Source organism: Typopeltis vanoorti, chromosome 24, assembly GCF_054136105.1.
Source record: "Typopeltis vanoorti isolate ZY-2024b chromosome 24, IOZ_Tvanoo_1.0, whole genome shotgun sequence".
In the NCBI taxonomy this organism is placed as follows: Eukaryota; Metazoa; Arthropoda; class Arachnida; order Uropygi; family Thelyphonidae; genus Typopeltis; species Typopeltis vanoorti.
This window is the reverse complement of record NC_143572.1, coordinates 1,733,426-1,751,232: the sequence shown is the minus strand read 5'-3', so window position 1 is coordinate 1,751,232 and position 17,807 is coordinate 1,733,426. Positions and strand designations below refer to the sequence as shown.

At 34.9% G+C, this 17,807-nt stretch overlaps 1 protein-coding gene across 4 annotated transcripts in view; it reads right to left on the bottom strand.

Annotated features, from left to right (window-relative positions):
* The window catches only part of Tfb4 (transcription factor B4), a 171,705-nt gene that overhangs the window by 96,666 nt on the left and 57,232 nt on the right, over positions 1-17,807 (bottom strand). For all 4 annotated transcript variants that reach the window (XM_090413539.1, XM_090413538.1, XM_090413536.1 and 1 more), the window contains exons 5-6: positions 15,325-15,387; positions 6,731-6,789 (exon numbers count right to left, since the gene is read on the bottom strand). In XM_090413539.1, the coding sequence (XP_090269665.1) occupies positions 6,731-6,789; positions 15,325-15,387 (122 nt within the window). The remainder of the gene's footprint in view (positions 1-6,730; positions 6,790-15,324; positions 15,388-17,807) is intronic.

Here is a 17,807-nt window from a genome sequence, read left to right as displayed (position 1 = left end):
AGACATTGCTTTGTAGATGGCACTGTTATGTTGATATACAGGAAAGGACATTAACTGAATTGCTGCCATAAAGATGAAAGCACAGGATTGTCTAGAATGTCATAGGCTGCAGCCTTAATATTCCCCATCAATGGAACTATGGGACCAGTCCAAATCATGAAGCCATTTCCACCAAACTGGCAAAGCATGATTCATCACCCAAAGAAGGCATTCCACTGCTCCAGAGTCCAGTGGTTTAATGTTTGGCATTGCCCTTGATGATGTTAGGCTTGTATGTGGCTCTGTAGCCATGGAAACCCATGTTCTTCAGCTCTCAACAAATAGTTATGGTAATAATGCTTGAGGAGGCATTTCAGAACTCAGTAGCAAGTATTTCACAACTGAGGATAGATGATTTTTTCATGTCATGTACTTCAGCACTCAGTGGTCCCTCCATTTTATGTGGTCTACCTGCTGTGATTGCACTGCTATTGCCCCTAGGAGTTTCTACATCACAATAACATTACTTGCAGTTGATAGGGACAACTGCAGCAGAACAGAAATTTCCCAAATTGAGGTTTTATTATTATGTGGCTCCCAACCACAAAAGCTTTATTTGTGAACCTATGGAGCATCTGTACTGTGGATGTACAAAGATTTAAGACAGCGTTCTGAGAAAATTTTGGGGAGCAGATGGTAGCATTAAATTAAAAATGAAGATATTAGAAAGGAATCTGACATTGTAAGTAACTTAAGAATATATGAGCAAATCTAATCCAAGGTAGTGTAGTCAATTAAACAGAATGGAGGAAAATTTAATTTGTTGATTATAGACCAATAATGTAAACTTAATCATGTAGCACTATCATAGTAATTTGTATATCCACTGAGGATACATATTATATTAGGAATTTGATTGTGGTATCCTAATTAATAACAGTAATTAATTGACCAGCATGAATTTATATCTAGAATCCTAATTTTGATTATTTTCATAATTATACAACCACCACCAGAAATGAGTGACAGATGGATGTGGTCTAGTTATGAGTTATAGATGATGTTCTATATATTCTATTAGCATCCTTATGTATTAACATCTTGCTATTCTATTAGTCCACTTTCCAGCATTTATCCCACCTACATATAAATTAATGTATTCACAGTGTAATTCATACTACCCTTTTACACAAAAATTAGCAAGAATCAACATTTAATAAAGAAGATTCACTATATTACAGTGAGCAAAGTAAAACCTCAGTTTCTCTCTGAGTTGGAGATTAAGAGAGGTGACAGATTAGAGAAAAGATAGCTAGCAGAAAAACATTTATTGTTTTAAATTTTACAGATTAGAGAAAAGATAGCTAGCAGAAAAACATTTATTGTTTTAAATTTTACAATGCAAAGTACCTATTAGGTTTTGCTTGGAAAGAAGTCAATGGACAACTCAATGTGAAAGGTACGTGCCATGTAACAAGTAACGTGTTTGAAACTGGTATAAATTTGAAATTATGCTCCCAAGTTAGTGCAACTGTGCCTAGTTAAATGGCTGTGAGAAGGGAACTGACAGCTTGAAAGAGGTATTGTGATAGGATGCCATGATGCAGGCCTATCTGTTTGGCAGATTGTTGACAACTTGGGCCATCCCACGTCAATATCAGTGATATCATACTGAGATGGACGCGCAAGGAGCCAACTGCAAGTGCTACCCACATCATAGTTCCATGACTAGGGTTCATGTGACCGTAGGGTGCAACGAAGAATAATATGTAAAAACTGTCATTTGTCAGCCGACATGTTGAATGCAGAGTTCTGGGCATTGATTGGGAACACAAATCTGCACAAAAAACATTTAGAACTGATGCTCACAACATGAGTTTCCATGGTAAGACTACAACATGCAAGTCCAACATTAATCAAACCAACAAGTAGCGTCACCTTCAGTGGTGCAAAGAGCATGTAAAGTGGGATGTGGAAGCTTGGAAAGCTGTGTTATGGAGTGGCAAATCACACTATGCTCATTACCGAGCAGATGGTGGACAGATGTGGGTGTGGCAGATACCAGGTGAACATCTCTTACCAGAGTGTGTAATCCCAACTATGAAATTCAGAGGTGGAAGTGTGATGGTATGGTCCTGTTTTTCTTGGCCTTGAAAATCTGTTTGTGGTGCCACAAACATTGATCTCTGAGAGACATCTGAACATTCTGGACAATGCAATGCTTCCTACGGAACCGATCATTGTCTCTTTCAGCAAGACAATGCATCGTGTCATAAGGCTGCTGCAGTAATTGCATAGTTTGACATGAACATCATCACACTTGACTGCCTCCACAGAGCTCTAATCTCAACCTTACCAAACATCCATGCAATGAACCAGAGCACTTGGCCAGATCAAGGGACATCCGCCCCCACAACAGTGGGGGCGGATGTCCCTTGATCCATTTTACATGTCTACAGGAAGAATGGTCCAAAAAATCCCACCGATTGCTAATGTATACTTTCCAAATTATGCCATGTAGGATTGCTGTAGTCATCACAATGAAAGAAGGTCTCACATCTTATTAAGGTGGGTGCCATTGCTGTTTGTTCCTCATCCTAGGTGTCCATTGAATTTTTTCCAAGCAGTTTATGAGGATGGTCTGAAAAGTTCTCGGGCCTAACAAATTTATAATTTCAAAATTATTTTTATTTTTCAACATAATCTCTCTTAAGACTAATACATTTATTCCAGCGATGCTCCAGTACCATTACTACAGGGATGGGGTAATTTGGGTTCTCAGCAAGATCTGCAAAATACCCCTCTACAACTGCATTCACCTCTTGAGTTGAAGAAAAACGCTGACCAGTGAGGAAAAGTTTTAGTTTGGGGAAGAGATAGACGTTAGAGGGAACCAAATCTGGAGAATAGGGTGGATGTTCCAACAATTCATAGTGCAGATTCCTTAATTTTCCCATTGCCAAAACACTTTTGTGGGCAGGTGCATTGCCCTGATGAAAGATGATTTTTTCCTTCTGCAAACCAGGTTTTTTCTCACGAATTTTTTCGCCTAGTCTGGTTAAACGATCAGAATAATATTCCCCGGTTATTTCAACATAATTAATAAACAAAATGCCTTTAGCACCCCAAAACACCGATGCCATAACCTTTCCTGCTGATGGAACCAACTTTGTCTTTAGTGCTGAACAACCGCTTCTGTCCACTCTTTTGACTGCTGTTTGGATTGTGGTATGTAATGGTGAATCCAAGTCTCATCCATAGTAATAAATCGATGCACAACATCAGTTTTATTCTTGTTAAAACACTCCAAGCACTGTTCAGAGATTTTCATGCGAGTGCGGTTTTGATCTGCTGTGAGCAAGCGCAGAACTCATCTTGCGAAAAGCTACGTTCTTTTGAAATGCCTGTAGTCTCAGCAATTTCACACATTTTGATTCATCGGTCATCCAATACCATATCGTGCACTTGATCAATGATTTCTGGTATTATTACACTTTTTGGACATACTTCACATGGATCATCTTCAAGGCTGGTACGGCCAAGTTTAAACTCGGCAGCCCATTTTTTAATTGTCAGAAACAAAGGAGAAGAGTGCCCATAAACTTTTATGAACTTCGAATGAATTTCATTTGCCATTAAACCTTCTTTTACAAAGAATTTTATAATCACACAATACTCAATTTTATCCATTTCAAGGGATACAGACAACACTTTTGCTTCAGACAGATGTATAAAACAAACTATTTGATAGAATGACTTGCAATTTCACATGGATACTTATGACAGATGTATCAACTTAGAAAAAAAAAAAATCTTGCCAATGTGTTGCCATCTAGTCAAGGCAGAGAACTTTTCAGAACCACCCTCATACATACATATGTAGAAATCACAAACATACACAAGGATCAAATTCAGCACACTGTAATCGCCTTGTTAAACCAAATATTTATTTAACAAAGTACACAGAGAGGTCTTCAATAATGTATAATGTTCTCCATTCTGCCTTATCACTTATGTCCAACATTTGGGCTATTCTCATGACTGTCAGCAAACCTTTTTTCTTGATGTGTGGATAAGTCATGTCACTTAAGCCGAAATCTAATAAGTAGTAAGAAAGCATTTTTCACAGATTGGTTTTCTTTTAACAGAAGCCACATCAAAGTCTAGAGGATTTATGTGAGGATTGTATTGCCTAAACCTTTACTTAAGATCAGATAATTCACATGAATAATAGCCTTGTAGCAATTCAAAATGCATGATATTTGACTAATCAGATTCTTCTTCCATTTTGAAGTCTTATTTCAAATAACAAAAACAGAAACAAAAAATGAGCCCATAATGTTTTTACTCTGGTTTACAACTGACATAAAGATTAAAAATTAACTACTTAAAACATTACCCTTATAATCATTTTTAATATATTATCCCCCCCCTTCCCGCTATGCAGGATTAGTTACAATTGAAGAAACTGTCACAAAAAGCGGCATGTTTGATGACATGCAAGAACAAAATTGCTGGGTGCTGCAGAATTACCACAGCACCCTGCAAACCTAACCATATTGCTAAACGGTTAGGTTTGCGGTGAGAGAGGGCTACGATTGCCCTGACTTGAAGGTGTTAATATATATATATAAACACCTAATAATATATTTTTTAATATATTACCCCTACTGTATGTACCTTGCATTCCTGTTCTCTGATTCGCTTGTTTCTACACACACAGATGATGTATTGTTAATTTCAGTACGAAATATCTGTACTTTCAAAAAAAAAAAAAAAAAAAAAAACTTTCTACACACATATATATGTGTGTGTGTGTGAATGTGTTAGTATATTAATTTCTAGCTTGTAGCAACTGTTTATAATTGGTAAACTGATTGTTGTATGTACCTTGTATTCCTGTTCTTTGATTCGCTGTTGTACATCATCAGTGTGTGTTTCTACACACACTGATGATGTACTGGTAATTTCAGTACAAAATATCTGTACTTTCAAAGTTAATTACTGTGGTTATTGTGTAATTTATTGTTTATAGTTATGCCACAAGTACTTTCAAAGATTAGATATGACAATATTGAAGTGCTGAAAAGTAACAGACTAATTTGAAGGAAAACAATGGGTAGGAGATTAATAATAATGTAAACTTAATCATGTAGTGCTGTCATAGTAACCCTGAACAATATCAGGAAATTGATGATGATGAATTATAATCATTTCTTGATAATTTTAATATACCCCCCCTCCAAATCTGGATAGTCTGAATTATGCAGTTTAATTATATGGCATAGTTTTTTTTCCATAGTGCTGTTTTAGATTGACTTCTATACTTTTTGTATGTATGCACACCACAGATGATGACCTTGATATAAAGATCGAAATGCATAAGTTAATATTACTTTAAGCTATTATTATTATTATGTCAAACTGTAGTTATCTACAAACACAAGGTGCTACCCAAATGTATGGGGAATTTGACCTTAAAAAATTAATATTAACCCCTAATTTCCACTGTATCCTTTGAAGTAGTTTCCTTGGGCATGTATACAGTGATCCCCAGTGTACGTGCCTCTTGTGTTGAGAACCTCTTGCAATTCTGCTTGGATCTCCTCAATAATGTCAAAATGTTGCCCTTTCAGCTAGAATTTCATCTGGGGTAATGGGAAAAAAGTTTTGCAGGAGCAAGGTCAAGCGAATAGGGGGGGGGGGGGAATAACTGTTGTGTTTTGGAAGCCAAGAACAGTTGAACAATGAGTGATGTGTGGGGGACCACGCTGTCATGGTAGAGAACCCAGTCATTGTTCTACAACTTGTCTGGATGTTCGCACTGATAGCCACTTCAAAACCTCATAATAAAGTTTGCTGTTGACTGTTTTAACTAGGAGGGAGGAATTCCTTGTGGACAACGTCTTGTATGTCAATAAAATTGTTCAATATTGACTTGACATGCTTTTTTTTTTTTGGCCATGGTGAATTTGGTGATTTCCACTGTGACAATTGCTGCTTTGTATGAGGGTCATAAACTGTAAACTCATGATTCATCACCAGTTACAACCTAGGATATGATGCTGGAGTCATCACTAGTTTGATCTTTGAGCTCTCTGCAGATAGCAATGCGATATTCAGTGCATTGCTGGTCATTGCTCAGCAGCCTCAGCAACAATGCATCTCTTATTCAAATCATCTGACAAAATGTGTTAAACAGTCCTATGATCTCACAAACATTATGGATAGTTCACCTACAATCTGCAAGAATAGTCCAACATAATTTTGCAATATTTTCCAGTGTTACACCTGTCAACAGTCATCCAGAATGTTCATCATCATCAAATGACATTCATCCATCCTTCAAACTTTTGTACCACCAAAAAGTTTTGCTTTAGCTCTTAGCATTATCATTTAATGCTCCCTTAAGCATTTGGTGGGTGTTTCTGCAGGAGTTTTTTTGAGATTGAAAATTTGATGCAGATTCTTTGCTCCTTAAAATCTGTCATTTCAGCTAGAGAAAAAAAATTGCCAGAACTGTAAAACACAATGTCACAAGCATGCAGCCTCTCAGCTTGCTTGCTGTTGGCATACTGATTCACCAAGGGTACTGCTTACCCCTCACAGTGGTGGATGGCAGTACTACAACTGGTTCGAACAGGCTGTTCATCCCTGAATTTTTGGGTAGCACCGTGTATGATACACTGATTCAATCACAATGAAAGAATTAATAAAAATTTGTTTGCAATTCAGACTCAAAAAAACTCACTAATATTCTACTTGGAAAGTTCTTGTCAGGTGCACATTCTTTTGATATCCGGTGAGAATCTATTAATAGTTTAGGATATTTTATATCATATATAATTTGTTATATTAATAGTTTAGGATATTTTATATCATATGTAATTTGTTAATGTTCTATTCATCAACATTCTCCTTTCTTTAAATGCTATTTTAAGAAATAATGTCATTAGCTTCTTGGTGATTTACAAAAGGAGATGAATAAGTGTGTAACATTCAAAAGTTGATCTGTTTCATCATTTACTTTTTGGTTATCATACTAGCTATAATGTCCTCATTTAAAAACTGATATCCACATCACCATTTGCTAGTCAATAAAAATTAGAAATATCTGAAAATATTTCTAAAATGTTAATCTGAAACATTGCAGTGTCAAACTGGTTGTAACGAAACCTTCCATAGTCTTCCATCAAAAATAGTATATCTCTACTGATGATATCCATAAGACTATGAGTTGCCAATGCCCTACGTGTGTGTATGTCTTCTCCAGCTAATTTGAAGGACAGCCCTTATAAAATTTGGAGAAAACACTGCATCACTCAGTGAGTAGAGGCACTTTTAAATATAGACTGCTTAAACTTGGGGGGGGGGGGGATCATGAAAGAATCAATGTTCACACAAAGATGACAATCACACAGCAAGCATCAAATATTTCATGAACTGTGTGCGCGTGACACAGAACAGCAATATCACCGATATTATATTTTTTCATTTATTCCTGTTAAAGACTCACTTAATTGTTTCCTGACTTTGCATGATTCCTAAAATGAAACACAATATACTAATTCTTCATGAAGACACTTTTTGATGCATAAACATGCTTGTTAATAGTCCAGGTCTGCGGTCACAAATGTAGATATCTTTGAGCCCTTTGAACAGATGGTGCAGTGGATCAAATTCTTAACATTTCAGTGGTTTTAAACAATCCAGAAGGCAAGGAAGGGTGTGTTCTGAGACAATAGCACCCAGAAATCAGTGACTGTGGTTGGTTATTGTGCAAACCAATCCAACTGAACATTGTCATGCATAAGTGTGAACTGATGGGTTTAGGACACTGACATAGACAAGTTTCAATAAATTATTTTCTACAAATAATTTATAACATTTTTGCCCATATTTACAATGAGAAACAGCGTTGATGATGTACTGAATATCGCGTTTTCTGTCCGAGGTTTGGTGGATTGTATGGTTGTGGACGAAGGAGGCAAGTCTCGTCCTCATCTTCCTAATTTCCACCTTTGAGTAATTCAAATATAGCATTCTCCTTCATTATTTTTTTTAATCATCATCATCATCAAATTCCTGCCATGTACCCTCAAGGGGTGTATAGGATACGAGACTACTACATGAAAAATTTACATCATTACCAACTTCCTATCTACAATTTAACTGCAAATCAGTCTGTTACTTGTCAAAACTCCAATATTATCAGATCTTATATTTCTATCCTATAAGACACTTTGTACAGTATCAATCCACCTATATCTTGGTCTTCCTCTGGGTCGTTTTCCTGCCAACTTGGCAGAGAATACTTGTTTTGCTAATCTTCCCTTGCCCATTCTATTAAAGTCACCAATACCACCTGAGATTAGCTCTGCTAATGCATTCCTGGAAGAACTTGACATTGCTGACAATGTCAAGTTCTTCCTTAATATCCTTGTTTTAAATATGATATTGCCATTGATGCCATCTGTTCACACCACTGATCTTTCTCAGGACTCTCATATCTGCGGTCTCTAGTCTTTGGCCAAGTGTTTTAGTTCTGACCCAGCTCTCAGATCCATATGTTAAAACTGATTTGAACACTGTATACAGCAAATTTAGTATTCCGACTAATTTCTCTCTTATTCCATATGAATTTATTCAATCGACTTCCCACCATACCAGCTTTGTTGATTCTGTTGTCTATTTCCATATTTAATTTACCATCTTCACTAAAAATCGTGCCTAAGTATCTGAAATGTTTTACTTAACACAGGTTCTCCATTCATAACGCACTTGACATTTTCAAAAATTCTGCCTATTTTTATTGTCTTTGTCTTTTCATTGCTGACCTTCATACCATATCCTTACAACAGTTATTTAATTTAGTCAGGGAATCTTGCAGGCTTGTAGCGGATTTATTCAGAAGTATAACATCATCTGCATAAAGCAAAGAGCTGACATTAACATCTCCAATTTTGATATCATCTTTAATACCACCTTCCTTCATAATGTGATCCATATTGATAATGAATAACAGAGGGGATAATGTACATCCTTGTCTCACACCAGATTTAACATTAAACCATCTTCCTGTACTTCCTTCAATTCTAATTACTGACTTACAACTCAAATAAAGACTAAGTTTTGCTTGATATAATGTCCCCATTGCCACCATAAAACTGTAGCGTATTGAATAGCTTCTCTCTTGGCATCTTGTCATATGCCTTTTCCATATTGAAAAAACTTAAATATACATCTTTGTTATATTCCCATGCTTTCTCAACTATTTGTCGTAAAGTGAAGATCTGATCCTGACAGCCTCTATTTGACCTGAATCCAGCTTGTTCTTCGCCAAGCTTTTCTTCCACAATTCTTCTCAAGTATACTTGCATAGATCTTGCCAGGAACACTCAGTAGGGAAATACCTCTGTAATTCTCACATTCAGTTTTATTTCCCTTTTTATATATGGGTACTATTAGAGCTCTACTCCAATCATCAGGAATTAGTCCCTCTGTCCAGGCTTTCTGAACTATGCAGTGCAGCCACTGAAAGACTTTTATACCACCATACTTCAGCATTTCTGGTTGAATATCATCTACTGCTGCTGCCTTTCCACATTTCAAGCCTTTGATGGCTTTTTTTACTTTGAGTATGGATATGTAATCCTGACTGTATGCCTGTCGAGTGCTTTTTACCACTGTGCTATCACTGCTTGTTTCATTTAGCAAATTTTCAAAGTAATTACTTCATACTTCAAGGATATCTTTTTCTCCTGTTTTCATTTCACTTTTACCATCTCTAACTCCTTTTACAGCACTCTTTCCTCCATTCCTAAGCTTCTTCAACAACCTCCAGAATATTTTGCCACCTTCTTGATATTTATTTTCTATGTTCTTGCCAAAGTCCTCCCATGACTTTTGTTTAGCTAGTTTTACACAGTGTTTAGCTTTCTTACATTTGTCTCTGTAGTATTCTCTAAGAGCACAAGCTGACTTTTTTGCCAGGAACTTTTGATATGCTTTCTTCTTTTCCTTCACTGCCTCTTTAATTTCCTGTGTCCATCATGGAGTTCTGATTTTTCTATCCTTGCAGACAACCTCACCATATGCCTCTCTGGCTGAATCAATCAGTGTTCTCTTAAAGGCTTGCCACTGAATCTCCAAGGTTTGGTTTCTGTTCTCAAACTCTTTAATTTTTTCTTCAATAATCTTTGTGTATTTTAGTCTACAGTTCACATCTGAGAGCTGCTCAACTTTTATTCACTTTAAAACTTTCTTACGTGTAATTCTTTTCAATATGAAATTCAATTTTATCCTGCTCACTAAATAGTGATCACTTCCGATTTCAAATCCTCTGTACACTCTGGTGCCCTGCACCAGAGAGAAAACATCACTATTAACAATAACATAGTCAATGAGACTTTTCTTATTCCTTGCCACTTCTTTCCGTGTGAATTTGTGCACATTTTTATGTTGGAACATGGTGTTAGTAATAACCAGTCCATGTCCTGAGCAGAAATCCAACAGGCATTTGCCATTATTATTAGCGTTGCTCTTTTCTCCAAATTTTCCCAAAATATTTTTGCATGTCTGACAATCATTTCCTACTCTGCTGTTTAGATCCCCAACAACAACCAACTTTTCCTTTTTCATTGTGTCATTTTTTTAAAATATATCTTAAAACAAACACACTGTTCCCACTCTATGCAGATTTGGTTACAATTAACTGATAAATTAAAGTATACAATTTTATCCTATAATTAATAGCATTGGACAATTTAGATGAGCGCTGATGTGCTATGCATGCTTAAAACTTTCATACATAAAAAAAATGCAATCATACAGTCAAATTGACATGAATTTTATAGCTTGGGTTGCATAAACCACACGACAGCACACCTAACCAAAATGGGCACACAACGGCACTGATATATATGTATATATCCCTTGATGAGTCATGTAATAATAATAATAATAAATATATATATATATATATATATTAATTTTGTACTTTAGAAGTGCAATTTAAATGAAGAATGATTTAACCTGCAGTTCAGATGCCATGTACTTTGTCTTCCAACCTATGTACTTCTTTCCAATATTTTCTATGCACATTTCACACAAAACATTTAACATATGTTCTGGACCAAATCTGAGTTATAATCCTCTGATTAACAAATAGAAAATGACAGAGCTTCCATAGCTCAGTTGCTTTCAAAAATCTTTAAAAGAATCTTTATCAGGCTTTTTTAACAGAAGGCAAGTTTGATGGACTCTCATATGGAGGGGATAGGATTTCCCTCCTGGAAACTCAGATTTTTAATACTGCTACATGCAATAGAGAATACACATAACAATATGGATTTCAGTGCAAGATTAACCACCTTATCCTAAAATTGTGGTTATGAAAGCCAATCTGGACAGATCACTGACCTGATAAATATCATACATGGTTATTATTAATAAGCAAAATGACAGATGAGATCCAGATTTTGGCCTATATATATGATGTATTTTCAATAAATTAAAGATACCAAGATATTTTATACTTTATATACTCTTGTCAATAGAGCCACCAACTTCTCTTATTTATATGCCAAACCTTCCTGTCCAATGGTGTAACGTATAAAAAGATCAACACATCTCTCTCAACATACAGACTACTATATATTACTATTCCCTATATCTGGGGCATCTGAGAAAAAAATGAACAGAACTCTAAAGAAATATAATCTCTGCATTGTTTCAAACCTCATCTGAAGCTGGCAGCCCTTATCTACTCTTCCAAGGATCCACTTCCTTCCCTCCTGGTTCCAAGTGTTTACAAGATTTTTTGTTCTTGCAACTTATCATATTATTGTCAAACTGGGAGATTTACTAACATCTACCTTGGTGAAAACAAGAAATACCCCCATCGCAATTATGGTTAGTCTAGCTGATCATGTCTTGGATACCCTGCAGTGAATCAAATGAAAAAACACTTTGCTTCACTGCAACAAATATAAACTTGAAATTTTTTTTTTTTTTTTTTTTTTTTAGAATTAGTAGATTTGAAAAACCAGCCTAAATCTTAATAATTATGGTTGTGTTAAACTCCAAGATTTTGGAAACTAATTCTTAAGTCTCCCACCCAACAGCACCCAAAGAGGGAGAAAGTCCCTTATAGCACTTCAAAAAACACTTCAACTATTTAGATGCAGTTTTCAGTGAAGATGGCAAATTTGGAAACAGACAACAGAATAATCAAAGCTAGGTATGATGGGGAACCAGTTGAATAAGTTTATATTGAGAAATTAGTTAAAACACTAAACTAGAGATATACAAGACAGTGTTCAGACCAGTTTTAAGTTATGGATCTGAAAGTTGGGTTAGAAATAATGCACCTGATCAAAGATCAGAAACCATATAATGAAATATATAGCCTGTATGTCACTTGAGAGTACATTCAGGAAATTGATGATAGTGACAGCGAACATCATCAATGAATGAAGGTTGAATTTTTTTAAGGCTCAGCACTTGTAGCAGCAAAAAAAATAATTATAAACTTATAATGGACTTAATATAGAGCATAAAAGTTTCTCATAATTTGGCATTCATATTAACTTAGCTCAGTAATAATCCAGCCCAAATCTTTTGAGAACCTTAAGATAACCGGAACAACAAAATGAAGTTGAAACTGATATTTTGTGTTAGCAAAGACAGATTTATGAATTTTGAAGGAAACTTACATAACAAAATACCTAGGAAATAAAAATTTTCTCAGTTATTTTTGTAAAAATAAGGCATTTGGCTCATGTTCAGTAACTTCAATTTATAATACTGTTCCTGTAGAGAAAATGGGTTTAGGTGAAGCGCATATGAGAAATCCAACAATAATATCTGTTCGATTTCTGCTCAGGACATGGATTGATTATTGCTAACACAATGTTCCAACATAAAAATGTGCCCAAATTTACATGGAGAGAAGAGGCAAGGAATAAGGAAAGTCTCATTGACTATGTTATTGTTGATAGTGATGTTTTCCCACAGGACAATGGAGTGTACAGAGGATTTGAAATTGGAAGTGATCACTATCTATTCTTGAGCAGGATAAAACTGAATTTCATACTGAAAAGAAGAACACATAAGAAAGTTTTAAAATGAATAAAAGTTGAGCAGCTCTCAGATGTGAATTGTAGACTAAAATATACAAAGATTATTGAAGAAAAAAATGAAACAGTTTGAAAACAGGAACCAAACCTTGGAGATTTCTGAAGAAAACATTGATTGATTCAGCCAGAGAGGCATTGGACAGAAACATCAGAAACCCCATGGTGTACCCAGGAAGTTAAAGAGGCAGTGAAGAAAAAAAAGAAAGAATATCAAAAGTTCTTGGCAAATAAGTCAGCTTGTGGCCTTAGAGAACACAGAGACAAATGTAAGAAAGCTAAACAATGTGTAAAACTAGCTAAATAAAAGTCATGGGAAGATTTTGGTAAGAACATAGAAAATAAATATCAGGAAGGTGGTAAGATTCTGGAGGCTGTTGAAAAAATTCAGAAATAAAGGAACGAGTGCTGTAAAAGGAATTAGAGATGATAAAGGTGACATGAAAAAGTGGTGGAAAAGATATCCTTGATGAATGGAGTAATTACTTTGAAAAATTGATAAATGAAATGCAGTGATGACAGCACAGTAGTAAAAAACACTCAACAGACATGCAATCAGGAATACATATCCATACTTGAAGTAGAAAAAGCCATCAAAAGCCTGAAATGTGGAAAGGCAGTGGGAGTAGATGATATTTGACCAGAAATGCTTAAGTATGGAGGTATAAAAGTCTTACAGTAGCTGCACTGCATAGTTCAGAAGGCCTAGACAGAGAGACGAATTCAGATGATTGGAATAAAGCTCTCATAGTACCCATATATAAAAAGGGAAATAAAATTGAAAGTGAGAATTACAGAGGTATTTCCCTACTGAGCATTCCTGGGAAGATCTATACAAATATACTTGAGAAACAGTTGAGAAGAATTGTGAAAGGAATGCTTGATGAAGATCAAACTGGATTCAGGCCAAATAGACGCCTTCAGGATCAAATTTTCATGTTACAACAAATAGTTGAGAAATTGTGGGAACATAACAAAGATCTGTATTTTAATTTTGTAGATCTGGAAAAGGCATATGACAGGGGTGCCAAGAGAGAAGCTGTTCAAAGTGCTGCAGTTTTATGGTGTCAATGGAGCATTATATCAAGCATTACTCTTTATTTTGAGTTGTATGTCAGCAGTTAGAATTGAAGGAAGTACAGGAAGATGGTTTTATGTTAAATTTGGTGCAGACAAGGATGTACATTATCCTCTCTGTTATTTATTATCTATATGGATCACATTATGAAGGAAAGTGGTATTAAACCCAATATCAAAATTGGAGATGTTAATCTCAGCTCTATGCAGATGATATTATACTTTTAAATAAATCTGCAAGATTCCCTGACTAAACTGAATAACTCTTGTAACAGATTTGGTATGAAGGACAGCAATAACAAAAGACAAAGACAATCAAAATAGGGAGAAGCAATGAAAATATCAACTGCATTTTGAATAGAGAACCTATAGAACAACTAAAACATTTCAGCTACTTAGGCACGATTTTTAGTGAAGATGGTAAATTAAATATGGAAATAGACAACAAAGCTGGTATGGTAGGAAGTCAACTGAATAAATTTATATGGATTATTTATAAGAGAAAAATTAGTATATTACATTAGCTGTATACAAGACAGTGTTCAAACCAGTTTTAACTTACGGACGTGAGAGCTGGGTTAGAAATAAAACACTTGACAATGACTAGAGATCACAGATATGAGAGTCCTGAGAAAAATTAGAGGGATGAACAGATGGCATCAGTAGCAATATCATATTAAAAACGATGATATTAGGAAAGAACTTAATATTGTTAGCAGAGCTAATCTCAGGTGGTATGGTCACTTAAACAGAATGGGGGAGGAAAGATTAGCAAAACAAGTGTTCTTTGCCAGGAAAAAGATCCAGAGGAAGACCAAGATATGATATAGGTGGATTGATACAGTAAAAAGTGCCTTAGAAGACAGAAATATACGATCTGATAATATTGAAGTCATGACAGGTAACAGATTGATTTGGATGAAAATTGTAGATAGGAAGTTAGTAATGGTGTAAGTTTTTCATGCAGTACTATCATATCCTGTACATCCCTTGAGGGTACATATGAGGAATTTGATGACGATGATTATACTGGATAATAAAACTATATGAAATTTAGTAAAAAATGTATAAACAGATAAATTTTACCTATTAAGTCCATAACCTTTACATTTAAAATATATTAAAAGGATACAACACAAAGCCATACTCATAGCTCCTGCAAGTAAAGATTCTGTATGAATAGAATCCTTAGGACCTGGAACATACAAATTAAACGATGTACATAATAAATTTAATTATACATATCAATGCAGTTTGAAAATTATTCCCAATTTATTATAATGCAGTTAACTAACATTGCAATAAAAATTTCTGTAAAGAGAACAAACATTTAACTTGCATTTAGCATCATTATCAACCATTTCAGTGTACAGCTTCAATGGGAATATCTTAAATAAACTTTATTATCACCAATATTTCTGGGCTAAGTAATGATTATTATCAATGCAAGTTTAAAAAGACAATGGAATAACAATTAGAAAATGAAAAATTGAAGAAAAAATGAAATGAAGACAGCTTGATCTCTATCACAAGAATCCAAAGCAAACAAAATTAAGTAGTGGTAGACATACAAGACAGTATTTGAACTGATTTTAACTTATTTTAAAGGGAATTTTAAAAATAAAACATGCTAAAAACTTCAGATCAGCTGCAGTAAGATAGAAAATATGTCTACATTCATCCAGTCAAACAATGATTGTTCCATTTTGACCAAAATATTTCATTTGCAAGAAGAAAAACTGTAGATTCAAGGATGATAGTGATGGAGAGAATTTTTTGATGAATGGATAAAGAGATAGCTAATTTTTGGTTAATGTGTAAAGTATATTTGAATATAATAGTCAAAATTTACAATTATGAATCTTTTTACATATGCTTTAGTATGATAGAGTTCTTAGTTCATTTCAGTTTTGTAATTGCATTTTATGTCTGCAATTATGCCGAGTCCTGATGTTTGTTATAAGTTCAATGGTATCATTTAGTTCACGGAATTTGTTAAATGTGGTATAGTTTATATAGGTATATACGAGGGTGGTCTGAAAAGTTCTTGGTCCAACAATGAAAAAACAAAATTATAATTTCAAAATTATTTTTATTTTTCAACATAATCTCCCTAAAGGCTAAAACATTTATTCCAGTGATGCTCCAGCGACATTATCCCGTCACTGTAGTAGTTCTCAGTAAGATTTTTTTCTTCAGCAAACCAGGTCTTTTCTCACGAATTTTTTCGTCTAATCTGGTTAAAAGATCAGAATAATATTCCCCAGTTATTGTTTTTCCCTTTTCAAGATAATTAATAAATAAAATGCCTTTAGCATCCCAAAACACCAATGCCATGACCTTTCCTGTTGATGGAGCTGACTCTGTCTTCTTTGGTGCTGAACAACCGGCTTCTGTCCACTCTTTTGACTACCGTTTGGATTTTTATTGGTGTGTAATGGTGAATCCAAGTCTCATCCATAGTAATAAATCGATGCACAAAATCAGTTTTATTCTTGTTAAAACACTCTAAGCACTGTTCAGAGATTTTCATGCGAGTGCGGTTTTGATCTGCTATGAGCAAGCGCAGACCCCATCTTCCACAAAGCTTTTTCATATGCAATTCTTCATGCAAAATATATCATACATGTTCTTTTGAAATGTCTATAGTCTCAGCAATTTCACACACTTTGACTCGCCGGTCATCTAATACCATATCATGCACTTGATCAATGATTTCTGGTGTTGTTACACTTTTTGACATTCTTCACGTGGATCATCTTCAAAGATGATACGGCCATGTTTAATCGACAGCCCATTTCTTAATTGTCGAAAACAAAGGAGAAGAGTGCCCATAAACTTTTATGAACTTCGAATGAATTTCTTTTGGAGTTAAACCTTCCTTTTAGAAAGAGTTTATAACTGCACGATACTCAATTTTATCCATTTCAAGGGATACAGACAACACTTTTGTTTCAGACAGCTGTATAAAACAAACTACTTGATAGAATGACTTGCAATTTCACATGGATGTTTATGAGATGTTCAAACTTAGAAAAAAAATATCTTGCCGATAGTGTTGCCATCTATGATCAAGGCCGAGAACTTTTCAGACCACCCTTGTAAAGGACTCTCACTTTGCTGATGACAGTAGAGCAGATATTAATCTGCTTGCTCTATATTTAACAAATGCTACTTTATGATTAGGAGATTCATGGGAGATTGACAACTGGACTAGGAGATATGTTGATATCTAAGTAACAGAAGAAAAAGGAACAAGTAAAGAGAGAAATATGAACAGAGATAGGTCTGGCAGGTTCATTTAAGACTTTATGACTGGAATACATAACAAGCCCTCTACAAAAATGAATTTTTAAACAAGAGCAAATCCTATGCTGGCAGGTTAATCTGAATAATAGTCAAATTAATAGGGAATACTTAATAAGCATTATATTTCACAGTTGGAAAAAACAGAGTTTTCACCCAAGTCTCAAGAACATAATTCATTTTATCATCACTTATTATTCAGAAATCATCATCAGAGCAGATAAGGGTAATGCCACAGTCGTTCTTAATACCAGTGAATATAAGCGTAAAATGAACATTATCCTCCGCGATCGCACTACCTACATCCCG